The 27,130-nt window shown below is 36.5% G+C and overlaps 1 protein-coding gene across 5 annotated transcripts; it reads left to right on the top strand.

The window, feature by feature from the left end:
* The first annotated feature begins 2,485 nt into the window (after positions 1 to 2,485).
* CHR5 (chromatin remodeling 5) lies at positions 2,486 to 26,957 on the top strand. 5 transcript variants are annotated; one of them, XM_021964076.2, is made up of 31 exons: positions 2,486 to 2,797; positions 3,817 to 4,607; positions 4,827 to 4,894; positions 5,484 to 5,909; positions 6,778 to 7,002; positions 7,173 to 7,256; positions 8,838 to 8,897; positions 8,993 to 9,096; positions 9,352 to 9,403; positions 10,708 to 10,771; positions 12,161 to 12,254; positions 12,359 to 12,446; positions 12,574 to 12,708; positions 14,697 to 14,888; positions 14,986 to 15,053; positions 17,786 to 17,879; positions 17,964 to 18,088; positions 18,181 to 18,244; positions 19,869 to 20,081; positions 20,900 to 21,142; positions 21,287 to 21,397; positions 21,560 to 21,646; positions 21,955 to 22,134; positions 22,384 to 22,464; positions 22,599 to 22,835; positions 23,728 to 23,883; positions 24,010 to 24,187; positions 24,291 to 24,472; positions 25,135 to 25,485; positions 25,587 to 25,680; positions 25,998 to 26,957. In XM_021964076.2, the coding sequence occupies exons 2-31, from the start codon at positions 3,863 to 3,865 to the stop codon at positions 26,480 to 26,482; spliced, it is 5,286 nt and encodes a 1,761-aa protein (XP_021819768.1). In that variant the 5' UTR covers positions 2,486 to 2,797; positions 3,817 to 3,862; the 3' UTR covers positions 26,483 to 26,957. The 5 variants fall into 5 exon arrangements, with proteins under 5 accessions (XP_021819768.1, XP_088108019.1, XP_088108018.1 ...); XM_088251893.1 differs by having other exon boundaries at positions 2,486 to 2,880; positions 4,833 to 4,894; XM_088251892.1 differs by having other exon boundaries at positions 2,486 to 2,880; positions 4,830 to 4,894.
* The last annotated feature ends 173 nt before the right edge of the window (positions 26,958 to 27,130 follow it).

Raw genomic sequence — 27,130 nt, 5'->3', positions numbered from 1 at the left:
CTTTCCCCTAAACCCTTGTAGAAATTGTATCATATACAAACCCAAATACTTTCCCCTAAACCCAAATTGTAGAAATTGCAGACGAACTTGTTAATTTGAAGCACAAACCCAAACCTTTCCAAGCAAAAACCTAGAAACCCATATCAAATTTCAAACCTAGAAACCCAGAAACCCATATACAAATTTCAAGTAATTAAATGGGAATTTTCAAATCTCACCTGGAAACACCACTTCAGAGTTCAAAGAGGGTGGAGAAACAGAGAAAATAGAGATTGAGATGGAGACTTTGACAGAGAGAATAGAGATGGCAATGGAGACTTTGACATAGAGAATAGAGAGAAACGATGAAGTTTTGGGTTTGGCGAGCCTTGAATTTCTCTCTCCTCCTCTCTACATGTAGCGAGCCAAAATAGCGATAGCCAAAATGGCGAGAGAAGTAGCGAAGCTGCTGGAGGGTTGTTTTTCCTTCTTTTTCGCTAAAATAGCTAGGGATAAGGGAGTAGCGATGCTCCTGGAGATGCTCTAAGTGATTTTTAAAAAAAATTGGGAAGCCCAGCCCGTTTGGTAAACTATGAGAAAATCACTTATTGTTAAAAATTGCTGTGAGAGAAGGCTATCAGGGAAAGCAGCTAATGAGGTGCTTTCATTTTCTGATTATGCGGGAATCAGTTTCGAAAAGACGCTAGGTTTAATGATTATGCGGGAATCATTTTCTGATTAGGCGGGAATTAGTACCATTAACACTCTTAACAAAAAGTTTACCAAACGCCAAACAGCTTTCTCTTACAACTGATTTCTCTCACAGCAAATCTGACAACGATTATTTTCACAGCACAGCAATGCCAAATTGACCCTTAGATATACTTTCATATACTTTTATCAGAGTTTTACATACTTTTATCTACTTTAAAAAAAAAAAATTTAATAGCCTCTTCGCACGCGCTTCCGCCCCTACGAAAGGCTTTAAATATATATATATATATATATATATATATATATATATATTTTAGAATTAAAAAAGATAATGGGTAAAGCTGGGTCTTGGGGAAGAAGGGACAAATTATCCAATTGTTGGAACGAAGTTGAGATCCTCAAGACCTTCTAGAAGTATACTCTATTTGGGTGGGAGATACCAGTAAAGTGGCATGGTGATAGAGCCAAGCCAAATAACAACACCAGAATGTGGGGTTAGCTGTAAACCCCGAGATGCTAGCTAAATTGTTGTTGGAGAATGTGGGTTTTTATAACAAAATCATATGTTCCTACATATAGGGCTTAAAAATTGCAAATGGAGGCCAAAAAATTTTATGGAAGAAACCAATGCAGTCCCACCATAGCTCTTAGTACGTGGCAATTGTTTCAAGCATTGAAAAGAAAAAAACAAGAAAGAAACGGCTCATCATAACAACAATTTCCAAGACAGATAATGGAAGCCAAAAATAAAATCAAATTGGTAGTGTAGTAGGCCATCTCTTGATAGTACACCGACCAAAGAGGGAGGGGGTCTAGAGACCCAAACATGGTGGCACACCCTCGCAATGGCCAAAGCTGCAGCATGAACAAATTCATTGATAAAGTATGGGTAAATTAGCAAGACTTTTGGTGTTAAGAATTAGGCTTAAAAATATTGGAAAGTCATTCATTTAACAAAGTTTTCAAAAGTCATTAATTTTTTGGATACCACAAAACTTTTAAAGACTTTTTAAAATCACAATTAAATACTACTAAACTTTTAATGACTATTTAAAAGTAATAGTTGAATACCTCTAGACTATTGGTCTGAATACCTCTAGACTTTTAAACTCATTAAAAGTCTTTAAATATTAGAATTGAATACACCCCACTTAAAGTCTATTTTTGAGTTTATAAAATTGAACTCAAATCAAAAATACCAAACAAACCTAAACACCTCTAAACTTTTTGGTTGGTGGCAGTGTAATATGTCTCTTTGTAATTATAATCACTTCAATACATTCCATTCATTTTGTCCTATACGACCAAACAAAACTTGAAAATCAAATAGAAATGCCAAAATTTAGACATTAGCTTTTAAGAAATTTTCACACTTTAGCCCTCAACTTCTGAAAATATATATATGAATCCAAATTAGTTAAGGAGTTATTAGTCAATCGTCACTCTTCTCTTATTAAAATGCATGAGTCTTTGAATAACAGATCCTGAATCAATTTCAAATTTGTCAAAAATCTAAGAAAAATTGTAGGATTTGAGAATGAATGGAAAGCTAAGAAAGAGTTTTAAGAGACAAGAAAGAGCTGCGAACTTCTGTAAACTCAAATATAACCCACGCCGTCCAATTCTTCGCCCACAAAAAACAAAAAGAATCCCCTGCGCAGTGTGTGCCACGTGGGCTAACTCCATTGGTCCGTCATTAACACAATGAAACCTACAAATCGGCCAGGTTTAAGATGAAAAAACAACACATGGTTTAGAGAGAGAAAGGCTCTCTATAAACACGTTTCTCCAACGAAAAACAAAATTCGCATATCCTTCTAATTTTTCATTTTTTTTACCCCAATTTGATAATATCTCTCTCTCATAAACTTTCTCTCTCTAAAAAAAACTCACCACCACCACAACCGGCGTCGCCGTCGACGATAACCCGAAACGACGCCGTCTTCTAGAATCGGATACGTCATCTCCCGGCGCATCTTAGCCGCCGCCATCGCCGCATATCCCCACCACCGCGTACGACCCTTAACCCGACCCGGAAAACCGAAACGATAAACCGGTTTCCTTGGCCCGGCGGTCATTTTCCGGTGAGGCCACGTGGGAAAAGGTGCGCACGATTATTAACCTGCGCGCACCCTCTATTTCTCTCCCTACCTGTATTGACCTTGTTTAGTAGGGGCTCTTACAGAGGTGAGTCTCTCTCTCTCTCTCCCCCTCTCTGTGTAAGCTCTCTCAGTCATCAGCTTCTCTGTTTGGATTTGCTCCTTTCGATGTAAATTTGTTTTGAAATTAGGGTTTCCGGGCATGGATTTAGGTTTGCTTTCTGTTTTAGGGTTTGTTTTGGATGTTTGAAGGGGCTTTGGCGGTTGATTCTGTTCAAGTTTTCAAATTCGCTCTTTGATCTATTGATTGCTCTGTTTCGCGTGATTACATGACTGGTATTGTGACATTGATCAATTTTGTTTTATTGGATTGGATTTTGGCGAATTTTCTGTTACTTCTGGCTTCATTTGTAGTGGTTTAGGTACTTAATTGTTTACTACCTAAGTTTGATATTGATATGCTCGGCTTTGCTTTAGTTTTCGATGTCTATGCATTGAGTCAGAAGTTTCTACTGGTTCTGGACGTTTTTAAAGTTTAAACTGTATTTGGATTTCAACTGGAAGACTAGCGCTGTTTGCTGAGAATATGTGGGAAAGAAGGAAAACGGAATTTTGAGTTGGGAACTAATCATTTTACCAGTAAGCTTAATTCCACGAGGCCATTCTGATGTTAAGTTGGGTCTGAGTCCAATACAGTTATTATTTTCTTGTGAATAACTGTTTGTGATGTTCATTTCTTAGGTTTTCTTTAGTTGCCTTCGGTTGGTGGGGATTTCTAATATTTTCTTTTCTTGTTCTCTGAATAAATGTCCTCCCCGTTTTCAATTTGCATGCTTGGAGTCGCATTTAGAATGTTAATTTATTTTTGCCAACACTTCACTGTAATTTATTTGTTTTGAAGTGAGCACTGGTGGTAACAATTTGTTCCACCTATAACTTGACCAGCCTTTACTCATATATTCTATATAAGTTGTAGGTGGCAGCAGAAGCAGTAGTTGATAATTTTTTTTTTCTAAATTTACAGGTGCAGACATTGTTTTAACAATTCCATAGAAGTTCCATGTGAAGGGATGGCCTTTTTCAGGAATTATTCTAATGAAACAGTTTCACGAAGTGTCCTGGAAGAAAAGAACCAGGGACAAAGTGTTGAAAGAATTCACAGTTCCACAGGGAATGAGGATGTAGATGTGATTTCTTGTGAAAAGGAATTTGATATGAACATGCATGTGCAGTATCAAAGTGAAGGTGAACAAGATGATGCTAGTAGGTTGCAGAATGAGGCAGAAAATGATGAGGGTATTGGTACAAGAGCTTCTAATTTGCCGTCTTCTGGGAGGAGAACGGCGGTGGCTGGAAAATGGGGTTCGACCTTTTGGAAGGACTGTCAACCTATGTGCTCACAGGGTGGGTCCGACTCTGGGCAGGAAACTAAAAGTGGTTCTGACTACAGAAATGCCGTTGGATCTGAAGATAATTCTTCGGATGTCAGGGAAGATAGAATAGATTTTGAAGATAATGACAGGCCAAAAGTAAGCAAGGGACAACGGGGACATTCTGACATCCCTGCAGATGAGATGTTGTCTGATGAATATTATGAGCAGGATGGGGAAGAACAGAGTGACTCTATGCACTATAGGGGGTTTCATCATTCGGTTGGGTCGAATTCTAAGCCACAATCAAAACCTGCTGCAGTCAGCAACCATGCACATAGGACTTCTAGAGTTTTAAATGATAATGAAGATTATGATGATGGTGATGATGACAACGAAAATATTGATGCTGCTGATGCTGATTATGAAGATGAAGATGAAGATGGTATTTGCTTTGCAAATATTTTTATTTTATTAGAATACTACGGCAGTTGGGCATGGGATTCAGATCCTTCATATTTAATATACCTCTCATCATTTTGCGTAGAGATATACTTTGATGATTTGTTCTTGACCTCTCATCATTTTACTTTGATAAGTAGTTCTTGACCTCTCTTCGTTGTGGGAACGTAGATCTCAATTTATATTGTCTTCTTGCTTGCAGAAGATGATCCTGATGATGCAGATTTTGAACCTGATTATGGTGTTGCGAGTGGTCGTGCAGCGCAAAAGGTTATAGTCATAGTTGCCTAAGTAAAATTACATTGGAAGTATTATTTCATTGGCTTGAAGTTTTCAGAAGAGAGCACACAAAGGGTTCTGACTGTTCCACTATGTCACAGCCAACTTTGAATTGTTCTATTTTCTTTTCCCAATTTTTAACTTTGTCGTTTTTACTTTTAACTGATATGGGATAGTTATATCCCAACCATTCTGCATGCACCATCGATGGTGCACCTATAAGCGTGCGTGGTTAACCCTGAAAGCTATATCTTTGCAATTGCGACTAAAACTATTTCAAAAGAGAAGTTATCAAAATAGAAAAAAAGAATAAAAAAAAGAGATCAATGGTACTATTTGTTGAATTACTTTCATGTAAACTTTTCGCTTTCTCCATCTCTGTGTGTCTTTTGTGTTCGATAATGTGTAGTGATTTCCTATCTTGGTTCTCTTTCTCACTCTCTCTCTTTTTTTTTTTTTTGAGGGGTGGGGGAGGGTGGGTTGGGGGAGGTGCATATTCTGTTGATATAATAGTGGTAGTGGGCATATGAACCGGTGCTTTCTGTTGTACACTAATGAAGTTGTTCTTTGATGACACCAGGATAAAGATTGGAGTGGTGAAAATTCTGAGGAAGATAATGACAGTGATGATGAGCTTGATGTGTCAGATGAAGATAATTCTTATTATGGAAAAAAACCTAAGAGTAGGCATCGTGGTAAAGGTGGGCTTAGTGTTAAATCTACAAGAGAACGCAAATCATATCATGCATCAAGTCGCCAAAGAAGAGGGAAGTCTTCCTTTGATGATGAAGAGTCCTCAGCGGAGGAATCTGAAAGTGAAAGTGATGAGGACTTTAAAAGCACAAAAAGAAAAGGTGTACATCTCCGCAAAAGTAATGGCCGAAAAAATGTCACTGGACGAAATGGTGAGGTACGGACTTCTACTAGATCTGTTCGGAAGGTTTCATATGTTGAAAGTGAAGGAAGTGATGACGTCGATGAAGGGAAGAAAAAGAAGTCCCAAAAGGTACCGTCTACCTTTCTGATGTTACATTGATGCATTTCGATGGAATCTATTTGAGATCACGTTCTTAGTTCACATGTTTGATTTTCAAGTTGGAATTATGCACCATATGGATAATTTACCCTAGATGTGCCCCAAGTGAAGTAATACATGTTTGTATAACAATGATTTGTCATGTTATGATATATTTTATTATTAGACATAGGTACCGCTGAAAGCTCTAGTGCAAAAGATAATGTGATCTAAATGCAAATGATTGTAGAATTTGTTTTGGCCATAAGATGAACTGCTGCTTTGATTATGTTTTCTAAAGTACAGTATAGGTATAATTCATATTGACCAGATAGAAGTGTAAAACTTGAATGCAATGCAATTCTTGTCATGCTAAGTCAAGGCTGCTGACTTCTTGCGACTCATCTTTCTCTTTTAGGTTAAAGTTTTCATTTCATGTCAGGAAAAAAGGCTTTTAGTTTGCTGAAAAGTTTAAGCTGGATTTTCCCTTTACTGGTGTTTAAGCTTTTGTTTGATCATCCCTTCTTCTAAGAATTTGAAAATCCTTTGATCTCCATGTAATAAATTGTGATAGTTCTAATATGTAAGGGCTTGAGTAAAGTGCGTGTGCGAGTCGTTTTTCTTAACTGCGACAGTTGTTTTCATAATGAAATGCTTCAAATGGGGAAAGAAAATGTAATGCTGTCAGGAAACTCGTTGTATTTGATGTTCCATATTGTGAGTGTCTGTTTATTTCTTTACTTCCAATTGTCAGACTGCTAAATTTCAGGTTACCCCTCATCGATAATGTGTTAAGAATTTTGTTATGTTATTTCATATGCTTAATTTCTCTTTTTAATTTTGTACTCTGCTATTTTAGGAGGAGAATGAAGAAGAGGATGGTGACTATATTGAAAAGGTGCTCTGGCATCAGCCAAAAGGCATGGCTGAAGATGCTCTGAGGAATAATAGATCAACAGAGCCTGTCTTGTTAAGTCACTTGTTCGATTCTGAGCCAGATTGGAATTGTATGGAATTCTTGATAAAATGGAAAGGCCAGTCCCATTTGCACTGTCAGTGGAAATCAATTTCCGAGCTACAAAATGTATGCTTTGTAATTTTTCTTCTTGGTTATGCATATGCTCTGGATTGGACAATCTATTAAATATATCTTTGTCAAATTTAACTGGTGCTGTAACTTTACCTTTGAGTTTTATCTTACTTTGATCTGTTGTTCAAGATGCTCAATATGCTTTTGCCTTTGTGACTTTGCAGCTCAGCGGTTTCAAGAAGGTTTTAAATTACACTAAAAAGGTGATGGAGGATGCCAAGTACAGAAAGACAATCTCACGGGAGGAGGTATTCTTTTTGTTCCTTTTTTTTAATTTTTATTTTAGAGTTTCTTTTAGTAGTAATTGTATATAAAGAAGAAAGATAGATATATTAATATGTTATTTAATAAAATAACTTGAATCTAAGTTAGGCCATTGGATTTATACGACTTCTGTTGCTTTAAGATCTAATGTATGCTTTCTCATAGTAACAAGATGTGATATGAGGTACGGTTATGTGGAATATGTGGAAGGAAGGTTTGCAAAATCGGCCCACACCAACAAAACCAACCCAAACTAATCAAAATTAATTTTTTTCCTTACTCATATTTGTTTTTTAGAGGACAAGAAGCTTACCGATTGGTTATTATTCTTTTTTTAGGGTTGCTGGTATAAATATAGACCATTTTACCTATTGAGATTTTGTTAGCTTAAATAATTTTTTTTTTATGTCCATCTAGGTGAATTATATAAATATTGCCTTTCAAATCGTGGTGCATTATTTGATTTGATCATTAAATTATAATAAATAGAAAGAATTAATTAGATTGATCAATAAATTTTAAAGTGCATAAATGGATGATGATTGTTTAGCGAAGGAAATTAATGGGAACATTTTCTTGAGGAATATGATAGTGTGAGTAATATCAGTAATGTAGATTGGAAGTACGGTTTAATAATAAAGATGGTAACATATCAAGAACAAATAACATGATTGATAGAAATTTTTTCTTTCTTGTCTCTGTTTTAAAGTAGGGCCAAATACTCTTGAAAAGAACATGTTACTGAAAATGTAGGTCTGAATATGCTCGTAAACCACATGTTACTGAAACTGTTGGAATCCAGTGATATGTCAATGCTCCCTTCAATTTTTATACCAATTATAGACGCACGGGTTAACATTCACTAATAGAAATTCTTTTGGGGTGGCATGCATGGAGAGGAATAGAAGGACATTTGAGGGAGCACAGGTTGATGAAGTGGATCTTTTGTGGGATAAGTTCGCTTTTAGGCGTTGGGTGTCCGTTTCTTTAGCATTTAGGATAGTGCCTTTCAGGCTTTATTTTGTGATTGGAGTTCCGCGTTTTCATTCATGCAATATTAGGGTGTTTTAGTTTTGCAGTTGTAGTTGAGCAGTTTACTCTGACTAGTGGACAACTTGTCCCCTGTATTGTAATTTTCCTTTTTTTTGTTTGAAAAATTATTTTTATTGATGGAAGTATTTTTGGTATGAAAAAGAAGCATGGCTTAAGCCAGGCCTACCATGTGGTGTTTTCTATGTTATTATTAGGAGATGGTGCTCAAAACATGAATATGAGAAATGGATAAGGAGTGAGACACTGGAGATAAATTTATTTCTTCAATGTCTTTTCATGTATACTGTTCCTTTTCTTATTGAAAGCTCATGTATACTGTTGTTTAAAAGTAGATACTTCTTGATCTTTTATAAACTTGTTCTGTTTCTTTCCCATGTATAATTGCTATTTCACTTTTGTTGTCCTCCCATAATGATAGAAGCTTTAGTAACTATTGTTATTGTTTTTTTTATTCATGTGAAGTAGCTCATTTATCACTTTTCTTTTTCTGGGGTTATGTATATGCCTGCTAGATTGAGGTCCATGATGTGAGCAAAGAAATGGACTTAGATCTCATCAAGCAAAATAGTCAGGTTTGCTTTCCTGCTTTTTCACCATTTTTGTTTCACTTTCCCAAAACAACATTTGTCTGTTTTTACTTACAGTTGTTTATATAACTGGTTCTCAGGTGGAGAGAATAATTGCAGACCGGATCAGGCAAGATAGCTCAGGTGATGTGGGACCCGAATATCTAGTCAAGTGGCAAGGATTGTCTTATGCTGAAGCAACATGGTATGTTAAGCCTGACTTAAAGTTAATCATTTTCTGTTTAGTACTGCTTTATTTGCTCTTTTTCCTTGCCTATCTATTTCATATATGTGTAGGATGTTAGATGTTGCACTATTCATTCTAAATTAGCTTTTCTTAACCCTCGCAGATTTCTAGATCTTTATCTGATATGGTGTTTGACTCTTTGGTGTTGTGGTGTTTCTTTCGTTTTAATTGCAGTAATGAATGCTTATATGTTTTAGTGGTATGTGATTATAGGGAGAAGGACGTGGATATCGCATTTGCACAAGATGCTATTGATGAGTTCAAGGTAGTGTGGTGTCTTAATTGTCTTCATGTTGTAAAATGTTCATGCATTTAAAGGTCGCCCGAACATTGACAGTTATGTTTATATTACTTATCTGCATAGTCCTATTGTGTGCACATCTTTATGTTACATGCTTGACATGTCTCTCTATATATGTGCTAGGTTTGACACATCGATTTACTTCTGAATCATGGTTTACATGTTTGAGATAGATAGCAGCATGCATTGCACATTAAGTGTGAGAATGTGTGCTTAACATTGAATGTTTGGTTATGAATGATAACCCAATATGATGATGTGAGCACGCATGCTTGGCATTGAATGTTTGGAATGATTACCCAATGTGATTTGTTGATAATTATGATGAATGGTATGAAAGCATTATACAAATAACTGTTAAAAATATTAATGGAAAGTTGGGATTACTGTACATGGATATGGTGGCTTTCTAAAATTACTCTATGTAAGATACAAAGGAAATAGGCCTAAAATATTTAAGTATTAAGGAGGGGGAAAAAAAAGAATCTCTGCTGCCATAACTAGGGATGTTGTGGAATGAGTTGTTATAATGTTTTACCTTAAAATTCTAGTGATTGCAAATGTTTCATCAATTGGCATTTGAGCTTGTTAAATTTATGCTAGGCTCCTGTTAACAGGAAAGAATAAAAACTGTATAGGTCATAAACAATATGCCAAAATACTTATTAAAGAAACTAATAAAAGGGCTTATGGTGAAGCCATACAGTAGTGGGGAATTTGGAGTAACATGTGTTGTGGTATATGAAAGTTAAACACCAAGTAAGCTTTATAGGTCATAAACAATATGCCAAAATACTTATTAAAGAAACTAATAAAAGGGCTTATGGTGAAGCCATACAGTAGTGGGGAATTTGGAGTAACATGTGTTGTGGTATATGAAAGTTAAACACCAAGTAAGCTTTCTTTGGTTGGCATATGGGAAATCTTACATGATAGATCCAATTTTTTCATATGCAAGCTTCTTTGGTTTTCTGGGAAAAAAAGAGTTAGTAATTTATTTTTATGGCTTATGATGAGATAGGTGCTTGAGGAATTAGGAAAATATTATTCGAAAAGGCTCTTCCTTTTGGCCACTTCATTGGGTGTTTTTTTCCTCCTAAAGAGTCGCTTGGGGCTTTTTGGTGTTCTCTTCTTTATTCTTGTTTTCCTTAAATATGATGATATGTCAATTCTTCTTGGGGTGAATTGTTTATGATCAACACACACTTACACACGATTAGAGTTTTGTTCCGAGTGTAATCCGGCTTGTGGTCCTTCATTATGAGCAGGCTCGTGAAGCTGCGATGGCTGTACAAGGGAAAATGGTGGATCTCCAGCGCAAGAAAAGCAAAGGTTGGTGCTTTGGGTCTGGAATTTGCTTATCGTTTTCTGGTTTGCATTGTTCGTGCTTCTCAAAGTCGATATCAATTCACAAATCACAATTCATTTTCTTACCCTGAAATCCTCCTCCACCTTTTTGTCAACTAAAGGCAAGGTATTATATGCTGTTGAGAGAGTTTCTCTTCGTTCTATTGTGATAGTGGACTTCTTGTCCAGTGTTGCTTGTTCTCATTGTACCTTCCTAACTTTTTAAAAGCAAAGTCAATGTTTCCAATAAAATTAAGTATGGTTCTTTGTGTGCACTTTTGTACGCTCCTACGTACGTGAAGAAAGAGTTTATCTAATCCAGAGAAAACCAAGATCAAGTGCACTCATCATATCCTCATCTCTCAATTCTGTTCCCTGATAGAAGTACCGATATTGTTAGTATTCCTAGACTCTGAACTTCCATTTAGTGTTCATGCCATGTGAATTTCACGAAGTCTTAAAAACAAAACTTCAGTTAAAACACTCATTCTTCCCAGATTTACCCTCTTAACTTATAATGCAAAACTTAACAAGAAAACTCTGGAGCTGGCAAGGAGAGGACTTGATTTTTATTATTTATGGGCTGGATCATGGAAAAGAAGAAGTAGCCATTTATAGGATGAAACGAAGCAGAGTGTCAGAGAATCATAGGTGTCAGCTAAAGATTAAGAATTGAAAAAAATCTAACAAAACCAACCCAAAATCCGAGAGGTGCCTTCTTCTTATATCAGACGCCTACATCTTAAATAATTTTTTGTCTCTGGTTTTGGGATGATGCATAAACTTCAGACGCTTCTCTGCTGCAAATTCATCAGACGGTATCCTTTCCCAAAAACCCAAAATTACCAAAGATTACCTAAATCCAGCTAGTACACTTATTTTTCCCTGAAAAATCATCCCAAAAATTGCCTTTCCTCTCTTAACTCTCACAAGCATTCTATCGGAAAATGTAGGAAGAGAATGTCTTAGTTGTAATGAGTTTCAAGACATTGAAGTTTGTTTTTAGGAGTTAGTGGAATGCACAGGGCATGAGATGTGTGCAAAGGTAGAAAGGGAAAGGCGGAAGGGGAAGGTAACCGACCCACCAACCAATGTCCTGTCATTTTCCTTTTTCGTGTTAGTACTAATGAAAATTAAAGGCTATTAAATAAATTGTTTGTTTTTTTAAAATTTATTTATTTGTTTATTTTGAATACATAGATTTGGTAGGAGTATTAAGGTATAATTGGTGCAAAAATACGTAAGGGAGTTTCTGCTCTTCCAATTTTCATCTCTTTTACTTTCTTTGACTCATCTTGTTTTATTTGCTATTCCTGACATACAGTGTTTATGGATAATACAATATTTTTTTTTTTTTTGGTAAATAATATTTAGGAAGTCTAAGGAAGCTTGACGAACAGCCCGAATGGTTGAAGGGAGGAAAGCTACGTGATTATCAGCTTGAGGGTTTGAATTTTCTTGTCAATAGGCATGGCTTGACTATGACTTCTACTCACCTTTATTTTTGGAAAATAGATACCTTAATATGCCCTCCTTTCAAATTTCCTAATAACTGGTTCTTGCATGTGGCAGTTGGAGAAATGATACCAATGTCATTTTAGCTGATGAAATGGGTCTCGGTAAAACTGTTCAATCAGTTTCAATGCTTGGTTTTTTACAGGTGAAGATGAGATATAAATTCTTTGCTGACTGGCTTGTAGATTGTTATATTATTGAATGTAAATCCAAACAAACATGAGATTGCAATATACATGAGACACTAACATTTTCCTCTTTAATTATTGCAGAATGCTCAACAGATCCACGGGCCATTTCTTGTTGTTGTACCATTATCCACGTTGTCAAACTGGGCCAAAGAATTTAGGAAATGGCTCCCTGATATGAATGTTATTGTGTATGTTGGTACCCGTGCAAGCAGAGAGGTAAGCCGAGCTTTCATGTACAGGTCTAAGAGGTTCATATATGAATAGTTGGATATATGGTTTTACTTGCATTCACTGTTCATTCATAAGTAAAGATACTTCCTAAACCAAGCCAGGTATAGTCATCGTATATTATTATATTTGAAATTTAATTTCTTGCAGTCAGTATCACGATAGTTCCATAACAAGTATGTTGGTTCACCTCTCCTTTGTCTTCAGTGTAGAAGTAAAATTCCCTTTGAGACTTTTGAGATCTTGATTTTGAGCAGCTCTCCTCTCCTTTTTTTCTTTCTTCTTTGGTTTCTTTGTTTTTGTTTGAGAACTCTTCAGTTTCAATCCATCATATTGATGATATGATAGGCCAAATACCTCCTAATCCTAGGGTACAAGTTTTTGCTTGGATTGTTTGCTCACAGGAGGGTGAATACATGTGAGCCCAATGAAACAGGCCTTGTGTTTGCCTTTCCGCAGACTAGCGCATTATCTGAAAGTGGGTAGCAGAGAATATTGATCACCTTTTCCTTCATTTTCCAGTGGTGTAAGCTTTGTCAGGATTCTCGACTGAGTTGGGTTGTTCCATTCCATCCTCTTGTGCCTTTTATTTGTCAAGAGGTTAATTTTGTGCCTTCCGAGGTGGATTAAAGTCTTACGTGTTGTGGAGGTGCATCAGTGTTCTCCGAACACAATGACTGTTTGTTCTTCCTTTTAAACTTGGTTTGAGAGGCGTCTATCTCTTAGCATGCTGGGTTCTGTTTGGCTGTATTTTTGTTTTGCTTGTCGAGTAGGTGGTTGTTTTGGGTGTACAAGCTCAAAGTCGTAGACTTGTTTTGCTGTTTTCTGTTCAAGTTGTGTTCAATCTCTTTCAGATGGAAGACTACTTTGTCATTTATCTGTATTAGTTATGTATCAATCTATTTCTGTGATAATTTGCCTGTGAAAAAAACCATATAATCTATCATGCTTTATAGGTTAATGTCTAAGAATAGTGTGGTACACTTTTACTATTGGGGTTTTCAGTCTATATTATCATGTATAAATTCTGAAGCATCTGCATTACATGAGATCTTTCTAGAGTGTTTTGTTTTTGTTGGGTTTCAGTTTGCTCTCCAATTTTTTCACTAGGCAGGGAATATAATTAAAATTTATAACTATGCACACATGACCATTTTCCCCACCCTCTCTTTCCCTCAATTCCTTTGTCACTCTTTTCTTTTCAATGTTCTCTACACTGGGACAATCTACCCGGTTTTGATGCACTTGACATAAGAGAGCTAGCACAAAATGGAATTTCTCCCTTGAGTGAGGGGCCATGTCCAGGAAGAATCTTTCAGGACTTTATCCTTAAGTTGTAATCTTCTTTTTGGTAATTTAAATTTATGTACATTATCATTCTGTATATTTTGGTGTGAATTAATTAAATTATATACTTAAATGGTATTTAAGACAACCGTGTTTGGTGAAACCCTAAGACACTAATGTGGACATGGACGAAGAATGATAATTTCTCATATGGACACAACAGCCTGGTTGCTTGAAAAAGACCAGATGTCAGGCACATCTTGATATATGTGCATCATTCTAAACCCAGACATTTTTAGTTGAAGTGTTCACTTACTGGTAGATTAGGAAATGGCTTGGTCAGTGCCTTGTTTGGTATAACATGTTTAATGTTTAAAGAAAGCTTGCTTTTAAAGGTATTTTGTATAAATTTATTGAATTTTGGTATTCCAGGGTGATCACCATGGTGAAAGGGATTGCAGCTTTGTATTTTCTTGTGGTTAATGCGTGTCTTCTGGGATCTTCATTGCCCTTGCAGTTTGATCATTGAAAAGTCACTCTGCGGGCTCTTTTTTTCCCCGTATTGACTTGATACTGTCCTTATCTTCATTGTACTGTATAAAGTAGTTTTGATGTACTATACAAGGTGCCCATGCAATTTTGTTCTTTATAAACTATTTTATTTGTTTGTCAATTTCTTTTGATTGTAGGTTTGTCAGCAGTATGAATTTAACAACAGTAAAATAGTTGGCCGGCCTATAAAATTCAATGCACTATTGACTACATATGAGGTGGTTTTAAAGGATAAGGCTGTTCTTTCCAAGATAAGGTGGAATTATCTAATGGTTGATGAAGCTCATAGGTTAAAAAACAGTGAGGCACAGTTGTACACAACCCTCTTGGTATGTAATTATGCCAATCAATTCTATCACACCTTTTGTATAGATCTATCAAGTTTAATCTTGTGTTACGCTAAATGATGCCATCCTGGTTTGGCAGGAATTTAGCACCAAGAACAAGTTGCTTATAACTGGTACTCCATTGCAGAACAGTGTGGAAGAGTTATGGTAATGGTTTGTTTCTTGTCATGATATTCCGCATGTGCCATATTTGTTTATAATTGTTATATTTGATCATGTATCGATATGTCCTTATGGCAAAGGTTTGCTAGGGTATCTGAATATAGTGTGGCTCATCTAACCATGAATGTTCGTTATTCTGCATGTTTTATATTTCCAATAAAGTGCATTTCTTTGTACGTGTGTTTGTGTGTGTGTTTGCTTAATGGTTGGATCCCAAAGCGACTCTGTACTCCTTTGAGTGTGTGTTTGTGTGTTGTGGAGGGGTGGGTGGTGGGGATTGCATTCATCTCTCTGTGTTAGCGCTTTCCTCTTGCACTGCATTAAATCATTTTGGAAAAATCAATATAGGGGTCTAGTTGAACCCAACAAACTACTGAATCTACCCATTGGACTTATTTTTTCCAAGAAACTTATTTAAGATGATAACTAAAAAACTTATTTATGATTCAAATTTTTTTTTTTTGTAAAAACTTATAAAGATAATAACTAAAAAAAGGTTAAAAACACTGAAGGAAACCAAGCATGCAGCGGCACCCCCTACTTCTCTCTCTCACTCTCTCTCTCTCTGTGGTCCCATATGCGACCATCCCTTGGGTTCGGTGCCAAAGGAAGAGAGGAAAATAGAAATAGAGGAAGGGGTTGGGAGAAGACGGTTTCTGGGATTTGGGGAGAGAACTTCGAGACTAGTGGGGTGGAGGCTTTGGATGAGGAGGAAATGGAGGGGAAGGGAGAGGATAGAGGGATGTAGATAATGTTTCCTTTATAAAATTAACAATAATGCTAGAGACACCAAATTTGTGCACCACATTTGAGTCCCAACCGATGTGGCAAATGACACTTCATCAATTAATTGCCGGACAATGCTTGGCTCCTGATATATCAGGAGCCATTCATCCTCAACAATGATGTGGCCTCTTTAAAAAATGACACATGTTTCTTTTTTTATTTTTATTTTTATTTGTGTCACTGACTCTCCCTCTCTCTCTTCTCACCCACTCTCCTCTCCTCCCCCAACTCTCTCTTCTCTCATCTTCCTGTCTCTCTCTTGAAATTCTTAGAAGCTTATCTCTTTTTTTTGCATTATTCTTTTTAAGTTTCAAGATTTCAATTTGTCCGAAGTATGAATATCTCCTAATTTCTTTGTTCTTATTCAACTTATTCTTGTATGAGTTGCTGGCAATTGGGTTTCTTTATTTCGTCTCAAGCTGTCTGCCATATGAATTTTCATATTTTGGTTTGAAGTGGTTGGAGCTTGTTGCTTTGGTATTGATTTGTTTGAGGACTTGAAAATTCTATTCATTTATAGTGTTGAAGCTGTGCTTTCCCTTTGTTTCCTTCGTTAAACACACCATTTCCATCTTCTGGGTTTGCCCTCTAATTCAATTTTCAAACTTTGTGCTTGGTGCTATCAGGAGGACTAGTCGAATTCTGCATGAATTTCTACCCTTGTGCTATAAAGGGTGAATAAGAATTCTAGTGGTTTTTACAGTCTTGGGATGTATCAGTCGGGGAGATGAGAGAAGAGAGAGTTGGGGGATTAGAGGAGAGTGGGTGAGAAGAGAGAGAGGGAGAGTCAGTGAAACAAATAAAAAAAAAAGAAAAAAAAAAGAAACATGTGTCATTTTTTAAAGAGGCCACATCATTGTTGAGGATGAATGGCTCCTGATATATCAGGAGCCAAGCATTGTCCAACATGTATCAATTACCAGCAATGAATTTTTGTAAAAATAATTAAAGCATAAATGCTGACTTTAATTAACCGAATGAAATCCAAAACTGATCACCACCATATCCCCTCAACAATGAGATCTCCCCACCCCAACCACCTATAGCTTCCCATCATCCCAGACAATCTAAGAGGCTGAATTGTGTATGGCAGATTTCTCCTCTAAAAAAAGTTGTGTATGGCAGATTTCTGGGCTATCAATTCTAATGGAGTATACCTTACAAGAAGAACAGAAAAGCTTTTAGATCTGACAAGTTTGAAAAAAATTATGATTTGGTGGTGAATCAGAATTGTTCATTTTTTCATATGTAAAACTATAAATAATGCCCTAGGGATATGTTTCTAGTGATCAAATTTTATATAAAGAAAAGATTTAGAAGATTTTATTGTTTACCAAAATCAAATGGGAAGTGAATGGCTGGGAGAAATTTTTGTTTGCAAATATTTTGCTGCTTGAAAGAATCTATGAAGGTTGAATTGGTGTAGGCTGAGTTGCTAGTAAAGGTGCAGTGGCGGTGGGACTGGTTGTGGTGGAACACGGTGGTGATTAGGTTTGGGACTTTGGATTAATCAACTTACATGGTTTTTTTTAAAATTTTTCTTTTTAGAAAAACACATGCTGGCAATTTTATTAAGTTATAGTGATGATTTGGGCTGCGCCACATCTTTGGGAGTCAAATTTGGTCTAGCATTACTGTAAATCAATGTTTCAATTATGTTTTTCCTGGAAGCTTAAGTTGTACCAAAAATATTAAAACTAGAGATGTTCGACTAGTGAGTAATTGTTTGGGTTCAATTAAACACCGGCGGTTGCCTTTTTCTTCATCGAATTGGTCTTTCATTTCATTTTATTTTATATAGGTTCTTTCTTCTCTGTAAGATTTGATTGACTGGCACTGATACACTAGATCACACATAAGTTTTCTTATATGTTTTTTGATTTTTCTGTTTCTTTTCTTCTTTGGTTTTTCAATTTTCAAATTTTATCCAGGGCTCTGCTGCACTTCCTTGACTCTGATAAGTTCAAGAATAAAGATGATTTTGTTCAGAGCTACAAGAATCTCAGTTCATTCAATGAGATTGAGGTACAGTCAAGCGAATTTCCTTTATTTTTAATTATTGTTACGCCTAAGCCTTGAAATAAATGTTTGCTTTGCATTTACGTGTAGCTTGCTAATCTTCATATGGAATTGAGGCCTCACATTCTCCGAAGAGTTATTAAGGATGTGGAGAAGTCTTTGCCTCCAAAAATTGAACGAATTCTTAGGGTTGAAATGTCTCCCCTTCAGAAACAGTACGTGGTTCAACTTGTAATGAAATGGCCCTTAGTTTAGATCCTTTCAGTGATTTGACATTTGCTCTTTGGTTCTGGATAATTTACTTTAGGTACTATAAGTGGATTTTGGAACGCAACTTCCATAATTTGAACAAAGGAGTTCGTGGAAATCAGGTTATTTCTTCTGTCCTCTGCCTTTTGTATAATTATTTGCTACTGTAAGGTTTGCAATTAGTCTTTCAGTCTGAAAACACAAATTTTGACTGGATCAACACGTCGGAGTTATTTCTTTCTGTGTTTGTGTTTTATCCCAATCTTAAAAAAAAACTGTAATATTTGAATGAGAAGAAAGAACTGTTGTGTCTCTGTTGAAAATTGGAAATAGTGTCTCATAGTGATTAGGGGCTGTTTATATTCGAAACACCATCGGGGTCAAAGGGAAATTAGGAAAGGCCTGATATACTAAGTAAACATTATTTGGTAACTCTCTGGCACATTTTTTTTTTTCATTCATACTGCCTAATGTTCTCACAAAATACACATTTTTATGTAACTTGTTAGTATTCCCAATTTCCCACACTCTAACTATTAAATATAAGGAATTGGATAGACTGACTTTTCACTAATATCGTAAATCTTTTGCTTCAATCTGTCTGCTTGGAGAAAACTTGTGCTCGACTCCACTCCAATGATAGGATATTTTCAAAATTTAATTGTTTCAATTTCTTTTGCACATGTTTCTGGACACACAACATTTGAGTGTCAGCCTTCAACTCTGACTTACAAACTAAGTAATTGATGGACTGTCTTTGATAACACTTGATGTTGATAGAAATTTGTACAGTACCTTTTACAGATAGATTATACTCCCTACTCTGTCGGGGTGTATATCCTTGAGGGAAAACCTGGTAAGTGTCAGAAATGACAGAGTCTGGTTAAAGACTGATGTCTTCAAACTATCACTATGTAAAATTCTTTGATAAAGTCAACAATGCCCTATATACTGATTTCCATGTAATAGTAAAGGGGGCGCCTGGTACCCTATTCAAGTTCAAACTATCACTATGTACAATTGTTCGATAAAGTTGACAATACTGTCTATACTGATTTCCATGTAATAGTTAAGGGGACGTTTGGTATCCTATTCAAGTAGGGAACTCAAAAACCTTGATTTTTCTTAAAAACAAGGAGTACTAAAATCCATTTTTAAGATTCAAAAACTTGTTTGATATGCAACTTGAAAACTGTTTCTAAATTGGTTGAATTCTTTTGCCACTTAATTGAAACAAATTCTTAAATAACAGATTTGTTCTGTTTTCAAGTATTTGGGTATTTTTGAGTTTGGGTTTTCAAAACTGGTTCGACCAAACAGATTTTTTGGACTCAAATAGAATACTAAACAGGCACCAGCAAGTGGTTAGTTGGAATTATCAGGCCCATGGTTTGTTGCCATGTGGTCTGAGATTCGAAACCCCCAAAGGTACCTACCTAGCTATTTGCTGTTTCCTGCCTCCCAAAGATTGTATGGCTCAGCGGGGGGCTCCAGTTTCAAAGCTGTGTCTGCAATGCGGATTAATGGATTTCTGGGTATTAAAAAAAAAAAAAGAATACCATACAGGCCCTAATGTTGCTCTTTACTAGTGGGAAAGAAGAGAAGGTGTGAATGTGTTGATTCTATTGGGAATGAAATCAGTTGAAGAATGCCTGTTCTTCCTTCACTATCCCGTTTTCTGTCTGATCATTATTGAAAGTAATAACTTTTTCATTCTATTTTTTAATATTATTTTTGCCTTTTCAGGTTTCATTGTTGAATATTGTGGTAGAGTTGAAGAAATGCTGTAATCATCCCTTCCTGTTTGAAAGTGCTGACCATGGTTATGGAGGGGACTCGAGTACCAAAGATGGCAGTAAACTGGAGAGGATTATTTTAAGCAGTGGGAAGCTGGTTATACTTGATAAGCTTCTTATGAGATTGCATCAAACAAAGCACCGTGTTCTGATTTTTTCCCAGGTTTGTCTGCGATGCAGTCATGTTGATTGTGCTCCTTGGAAAGTCGCTTATGGACTATTAAGTTTGATATGTTGTTAGCATGGACTTCCACCTTGTTCATTCATTTTGATGCATAGCTTAGCCCATTTAATTAAATGGTAGAATCCATATCTGTTTAGATATGTTGTTTGTAGGACAATCATCAGTTAAAGTAGCGGTCTGTTGGCTATTTGAGGACATGACACTTGTGGCCTCCTTTAATGATACTTGTATTTGTTCTACCATTGCCTCTTTTTATGAAAGAAAAAGATTGCAAAACTTGGGGTAAAATTGTTCACATTTTCATACATCATTTCGTTCACAGGCTTATTTTCAATATATATACAGGAAACCACTGAAATATGATCAGGACATGTTGATATAGCCATTTCCTCGTGTCTTGATTTTTTTTTTTTCTGTTTCGGGTTACACTACTGTATTAATCGTTGATTTTTTTGGAGTGACACTGTTCATCTTACTCCCAAGCCTGTCCAAAAATTAAGTGTATTTTGTTTCTGTAGCAGCCAATCACGCAGAATGGCTGAAGTGTTGTTGCATGTGCTAATTGTTAGAGACTACACAATCACTGAGGCAGTTGCCCAAATGCATAGTTTTTTTATGTGGCAGCTCAATCATGGGGTTATTGGCTTTTTCCTCCCTGTAGTGAGTCTTGTGTCATACGAGGGTGTATTAATTATATATGCTAGTTAGGGGACTAGAATTGCAAATCCTTCTTTATTAGCTTGAATTTTTATATACTGATATACTATGTACTAAGTCATTTGGATGATTTATTGCAGATGGTAAGAATGTTGGACATACTGGCGGAGTATATGTCAATTAGAGGGTTTCAATTTCAACGCCTTGATGGAAGTACGAAGGCTGATTTACGCCACCAGGCAATGGAACATTTTAATGCACCTGGCAGTGAAGATTTTTGCTTCCTGCTTTCAACTCGAGCAGGTGGCCTTGGTATCAACCTTGCCACAGCGGATACAGTTATAATATTCGATTCAGATTGGAATCCTCAAAACGACTTGCAGGTTTATTTAAAGACAATATCTCAGTTATTTTTACTTTTACATTTTATTTAATAATCCTCATGCCCAAGACCAGAGTTCAAACCTCCCCCTTTCCTTTTGGCCTCCTTCGTACGAAATTAACATCGCTCTTTGATTATGAATCAGGCAATGAGTAGAGCTCACAGAATTGGGCAACAGGAAGTTGTTAACATCTATAGATTTGTCACGAGCAAAAGTGTCGAGGAAGATATCCTGGAAAGAGCTAAGAAAAAGATGGTAGATTACACAGCATAATCTTGAGATTGTTTTATAATTTTTCAATTGTCCAGTTTGTGACACATCAGGATCTGCATATACATGCATATGTATACTCAATATTTCACTTGAGGCCTATTATTTGATTTAATATGTTTTCTTTGTTCCAATGTTTTTTTATAGGTGCTTGACCATTTGGTGATTCAAAAATTAAATGCAGAGGGTAGGTTGGAGAAGAAAGAAGCAAAAAAAGGAACTTTATTCGACAAAGTAAGGGCTTGTGTTGAATTGATTGTTTTATCATGCTAAATTCTAGTGGGGGCTTTTGAGTGGGGGAAAAATGGGAGAAGGAAAGATTTCTAAGCATATTTCTGGGTTTCCACCTGTAGATTACTCTCTCTCTCTCTCTCTCTCTCTCTCTCTCTCTCTCACACACACACACACACACACACACACACACATATCGGACACACATACACACACATGAGGGGACTCTAATGTAGCATTGCAAAATTGCCACTTCAGAATATTTCTTTTTCTCTTTCTCTTACCATAACGAATGCATATGGTATTTGCAGAATGAGCTGTCTGCTATCTTAAGATTTGGGGCTGAAGAACTTTTTAAGGAAGAGAAAAATGATGAAGAAAGCAAGAAAGGGCTCTTAAGTATGGATATTGATGAGATTCTTGAAAGAGCGGAAAAAGTTGAAGAGAAGGAAGCTGAAGAGGACGGGAATGAATTGTTGAGTGCTTTTAAGGCAAGTTTTTGCCATTGTTTGTTAGGGATGTACATTGGTTGTCTTGCCCCCTCCTGTAGATTTTTTATTTTTTGTTTTGTTTTTACACAAGTGCCACTTATGCCCTAAAATCAACGGTGCTGCGTTTTTGCTCCGGTTGGTGTAAGGATGGTGATGGACGGCTGCTGTACAGTTGCTACTGCTTTCATGTTGAAATTATATTCATTTGTGTTTTTTAATACACGTACTCTTTGGTGCATATATGTACAGGTGGCAAATTTTGGTACCGCTGAAGATGATGGTAGTTTTTGGAGCCGTTGGATAAAGCCGGAAGCAGTATCCCATGCCGAAGTATGAATCTTTTCTGTTAAATACTATCTTAGTATAGTAGTAAAGGACTCTTTCTCATACTTATTATTATTGTCTATATATTCTTGTGTTGCATTTCCTTTAGTTAAAAGGATTAAATTGACATTTCCTTTTAGGAAGCTCTTGCCCCTCGTACTAAAAGGACTACCAAGAGCTATGCAGAAGTTGCTCAGCCTGATAGAAGTAATAAAAGGAAAAAGAAAGAATTTGAGCCTCAGGAAAGAGTCCAGAAAAGGCGCAAAGCAGATTATTCAGTTAGCTCAGCGCCAATGATTGACGGAGCATCTGCTCAAGTAAGGGGATGGTCGTCTGGGAATTTGTCTAAGAGAGATGCATTGCGGTTTTCCCGTGCGGTAAGTTCTTATTTGTTTCGGATTTCTGTGTAGCTTCATTAGTCATCACCTCGCTATAATCTCCTAAAATGCTTGTATTTCTCTCCTTAAAAAACCACCCATTACCTCATATTGTGAGCATACCTTATCAGTTTTGATTTAGCTTGTTTCAAGAAAGCTCATAATATTTCTACAGTTGTAGCACCCAAATATTTATATTTTGGAAAAGGCACCCATTACTTTTTAAAAAACACACATGATAAGACAAGATTTGAGCCATTCAAATTGGATTCCCATCAATTTCTCTCTCCCTGAATGTCTGCATGAAAGCTTTTTCTTCCTAGAATAGCATTTCTGATGCACCACAGCTTTCATTAGTCATATGACTCATATGTGTAAAGCTTTTCTCCCCCTGTTTTGCTAATACAGATCTGTTCAGTTTACAGATTAGGCATGGCGTCTTTGCTTCTCTTGTATTAATTGTTCCTTTCTCTTGTCTTTATTCGTTTATTTTGTTTTTATTTATTTATTTATTCCTAAAACCTAACTGACCCAACCTGGACATAGTTTTAGCTGATATTCTCAATATTTGAAGAGATTAGATGCCAAGGTCATGGGCGCAGACGCAGAAACTGGCTGAAGTTTTCCTGTTTTGGGTTTACATTGTAGACTAGGTCTAATAGAAGATACCATTTGTTTCAAATTTAATCACCCATCAGAGATGGTGTTCTTATGGTTTTTTCTCTGGATTTTCCCTAAATATTGGAAGTTTCAAATTAATTCTTTGCAAGATGTTTGGTCAAAGTTAAGACATCCCAATTTTTGAAAAGCTTCTGGCACCAGCTTGTTCTGAATGTTTGTTTTCTTAGGAATTTTTATGCTATATTGTCTAACACTGTTCATTTGCAATTAGGTTATGAAATTTGGGAATGAGAGCCAAATTGCCTTAATAGTTGAGGAGGTCGGAGGGGCAGTTGCAGGAGCTTCACTTGAATCACAGGTTGAGCTTTTCAATGCATTGATTGATGGCTGCAAAGAAGCAGTGGAAGTAGGGAGTTTGGACCAGAAGGTTGTCTTAGAATATGTCTATTCATCCATGTTGTTTCTTGAATGCTGTTTCTTATGTAAATTTATTTTTTCGTTGTGAGTGACAACTTGTTGGCTGCTGAACGTTAGAAACTTGTGGTACTTTTAGGGGCCCTTGCTGGATTTTTTTGGTGTCCCTGTCAAGGCTGTTGATATGCTCAACCGTGTTCATGAACTTCAGCACCTGGCAAAACGTATTAGTCGATATGAGGATCCCATTGACCAGTTCCGTGTCTTGACATACCTCAAACCTTCAAATTGGTCAAAAGGTTGTGGCTGGAATCAATGTATGTATTACTTCTTTGCTTATGTTATTTTTCATCTCTCCTCCACTGGAAGACAAAGCACGTGATTTTGGTTCCTTTTTGCTGATATTTTCCTTCTTGATAGTTGATGATGCAAGATTGCTCCTTGGAATATATTACCATGGATTTGGAAATTGGGAAAAGATACGATTAGATGAAAGGCTTGGTCTTATAAAGAAAATTGCTCCCGTGGAACTTCAACACCATGAAACATTTTTACCCCGCGCTCCAAATTTGAGAGATCGTGCCAACGCTCTTCTCGAAATGGTATGCAATCACATATGATCTGACTTTTTTGTGTGGAGGAAAGCACTGTATCTCTGCCACATGTGCTTAGGATTTCTGGAATAGGATTGAAAAAGAAAAAAAAAATCTTGAGCCACATTTGACATTTTAGTTTGAGAGAATCTGTTGTTTTGGTTAAAACTTTTCATCTGTCCATCCCGCTTGACACTAGTTAATACTGAAATGAAGGCTATGATAATGCTACCCCTGAAAGTTGGGGCGCGGGGTGAAGAGTTTTAATTTGGTTCAGATGAGGAAGAAAAAAAAATGGAAATTATGCTGAGTGCGAAAATATGATTATTATTATTTTTTCGGTTTTCAAGATTGTCTGGACTCTAGGATTGCATTGGTTTGACGTTGGTGTGAAATTTATTGTAAACTGTATGAATGGACTGAAATGATTGTTGATCTAAGAAATTGTTGTGAATTTATGTGTCAAACTTATGCTAGGTCTAACATTAGTCCGCCATTTTTAAGCTGATTCATCCTGATACTTTTGATCATTGTCATTTGTTCATTTGCCTGTGCATGACTGTGTGAGTGCCTTGTAGTCCATTCTGAAGGAGATTGAGGCACTTGAATAATTTCAGTAAACTAGTTTGGTATTACTTACATGAGTTGATGAAGATGACATCTGTAAACAGGAAATTGCAGTTTATGGGGGAAAGAATGCAAATGCTAAAGTGGGTCGTAAGGCTTCTAAGGAGAGGGAGAATCCTCTCATTGTTTCTTTAGCTCACAGGGGCATCAAAAAAGGAAAAGCCGGTTCTTCTAGACTCAATGTTGAAATGAACAAGAACAGACCTTTGAAACCACAGAAAGTTGAACCTTTAGTGAAAGAGGAGGGTGAAATGTCAGATGATGAAGAAGTGTACGAGAAGTTTAAGGAGGAGAAATGGATGGAATGGTGCGAAGAGATGATGGCTGATGCAATTAAGACATTGAATCGTCTTGAACGGTTGCAGACGATTAGTGCCAATCTTCCAAAGGATACAGTACGTCTTAATCTTGCTTTTTTCATTTGTCTTTGTCACATTTATTAGTTAAATCATCCGTTTGATGCTGGTACTGTTAATTCACACATTTTGTCTTTCAGGTGCTTGCGAAAGTTAAAAATTATTTAAAGCTTCTTGGACGAAGGATAGACCAAATTGTTTTAGATAATGAGGAGGAACCGCATGGACAAGATAGTATGTACTTCATCCCGTATGATTTATTTTTCTCATTCCTGATTGCTTTTCTATCTACTGTTGCTCTCACGCATGTAAATTTAAAAAAAAAAAAATTTAAACACCCACTTTAGACAAGCTTGGAGATGGGTATATGTATGGAATTCAATTCTGTGCCTTGGATTTTGTTGGATGTTTTTAAGTTCAATTGAGTAATATCTCAACAGAATAATCATCTGACCCTACATTTGACAAGCTCTAGGACTGCATATGTAACAAATTCCTTTTTCTTTTTCATGGTATGTGTTTTAAGTTATTAACATAGTGGTCATTTACAGAGATGACAAAGCGCTTGTGGAACTATGTTTCTACCTTTTCAAACCTGTCTGGGGAGAGACTTCAAGACATTTATTCGAAACTTATACTGCAGCAGGATGAGGAGGTTGGGCCTTCCCACATCAATGGCTCTGCATCTGGTCCCTTTGGCAGAGACAGTGACCCTACCTCATTTTCGCGTCATGCGGAGAGGCAAAGAGGGTACAAAAATGTGACCAACTATCAATCTTTTGAACTTCAGAAGGGTCATGATACAGCTAAATCCGAAGCATGGAAACGAAGGAGGAGAGGAGAAACTGATAGTAATTTACCAGTTCAGGCCTCATCTCAAAGAATTATCAGCAATGGTACTCGGTTAACCGATCCAAGCTCATTAGGGATTCTTGGTGCAGGACCACCTGAAAATAAACGCGTTGTCAATGAAAGGCCTTATAGGATGCGACAGGCAGGTTTAGCCCAAAAACAAGGTTTTACAGGTATCAAGTAGTGTTGCATACAATAGGAAAGCAGCTGGTTAAAAAGTGAAGGCGACTGGCTCTCACCTGGGAGCACTTACGACTTCAGCCTATATATATTCTCTGGAATTTTTTTTGTCAACCATGGGAATAAGTTCTTGGAGATCCTACTTGGGTTTCTGAGACGATCGGAACCGGTCCACAAAATGGGATTTGCATCATTGAACAAGATGCAAGGATTGCCTGTCGTCTGCAAGGCTTGTGGAATTTTGCTGCCATATTTTTTTATCTTTTGTTTTCTGAAGATGAGTTCGGTTGGTATTATTATGTTCACGTATATAGAGCAATTCAGTGAAAAAGTTTTTCCACTCATCTGATATATACATACAGAAGGAGAATGTAGTACGCCTTCAGAAAGTGTACATTATCAATTTTGAAATAGTTGGTGGTATTTTCTCTCCCAAGTTTTGGAGATTTTTTAATTAAATTGTTGATAAGTTAGTACTTTCCAATATCCATATTTATCTTTCATTGGTTATATTATAGCAAGAATAGATTAAGAATTCTGCCGAAGAACTATCTACTGTTTGTTTTATTATTTATGGTTTTAGGTCACTACCTTGGCTAACTGCAATAGTTTGCGAATTCTTTTATTTGTCGTTTAAGGGCTAATTCAGATA

The sequence above is a fragment of the Prunus avium genome, chromosome 4 (genome assembly GCF_965620075.1).
Source record: "Prunus avium chromosome 4, drPruAviu1.hap1.1, whole genome shotgun sequence".
In the NCBI taxonomy this organism is placed as follows: domain Eukaryota; kingdom Viridiplantae; phylum Streptophyta; class Magnoliopsida; order Rosales; family Rosaceae; genus Prunus; species Prunus avium.
The sequence above is the reverse complement of the archived record's forward strand: the minus strand, read 5'-3'. Positions and strand labels throughout refer to the sequence as shown.

What these genes read in the sequence shown, in the direction of transcription:
- CHR5 (XM_021964076.2), top strand. Translation starts at nt 3,863, where the DNA reads ATGGCCTTTTTCAGGAATTATTCTAATGAAACAGTTTCACGAAGTGTC. An exon ending in GTGGTCGTGCAGCGCAAAAG is followed by an intron (nt 4,895 to 5,483) that starts GTTATAGTCATA and finishes TGATGACACCAG; the next exon opens with GATAAAGATTGGAGTGGTGA. An exon ending in AAGGAACTTTATTCGACAAA is followed by an intron (nt 21,647 to 21,954) that starts GTAAGGGCTTGT and finishes TGGTATTTGCAG; the next exon opens with AATGAGCTGTCTGCTATCTT.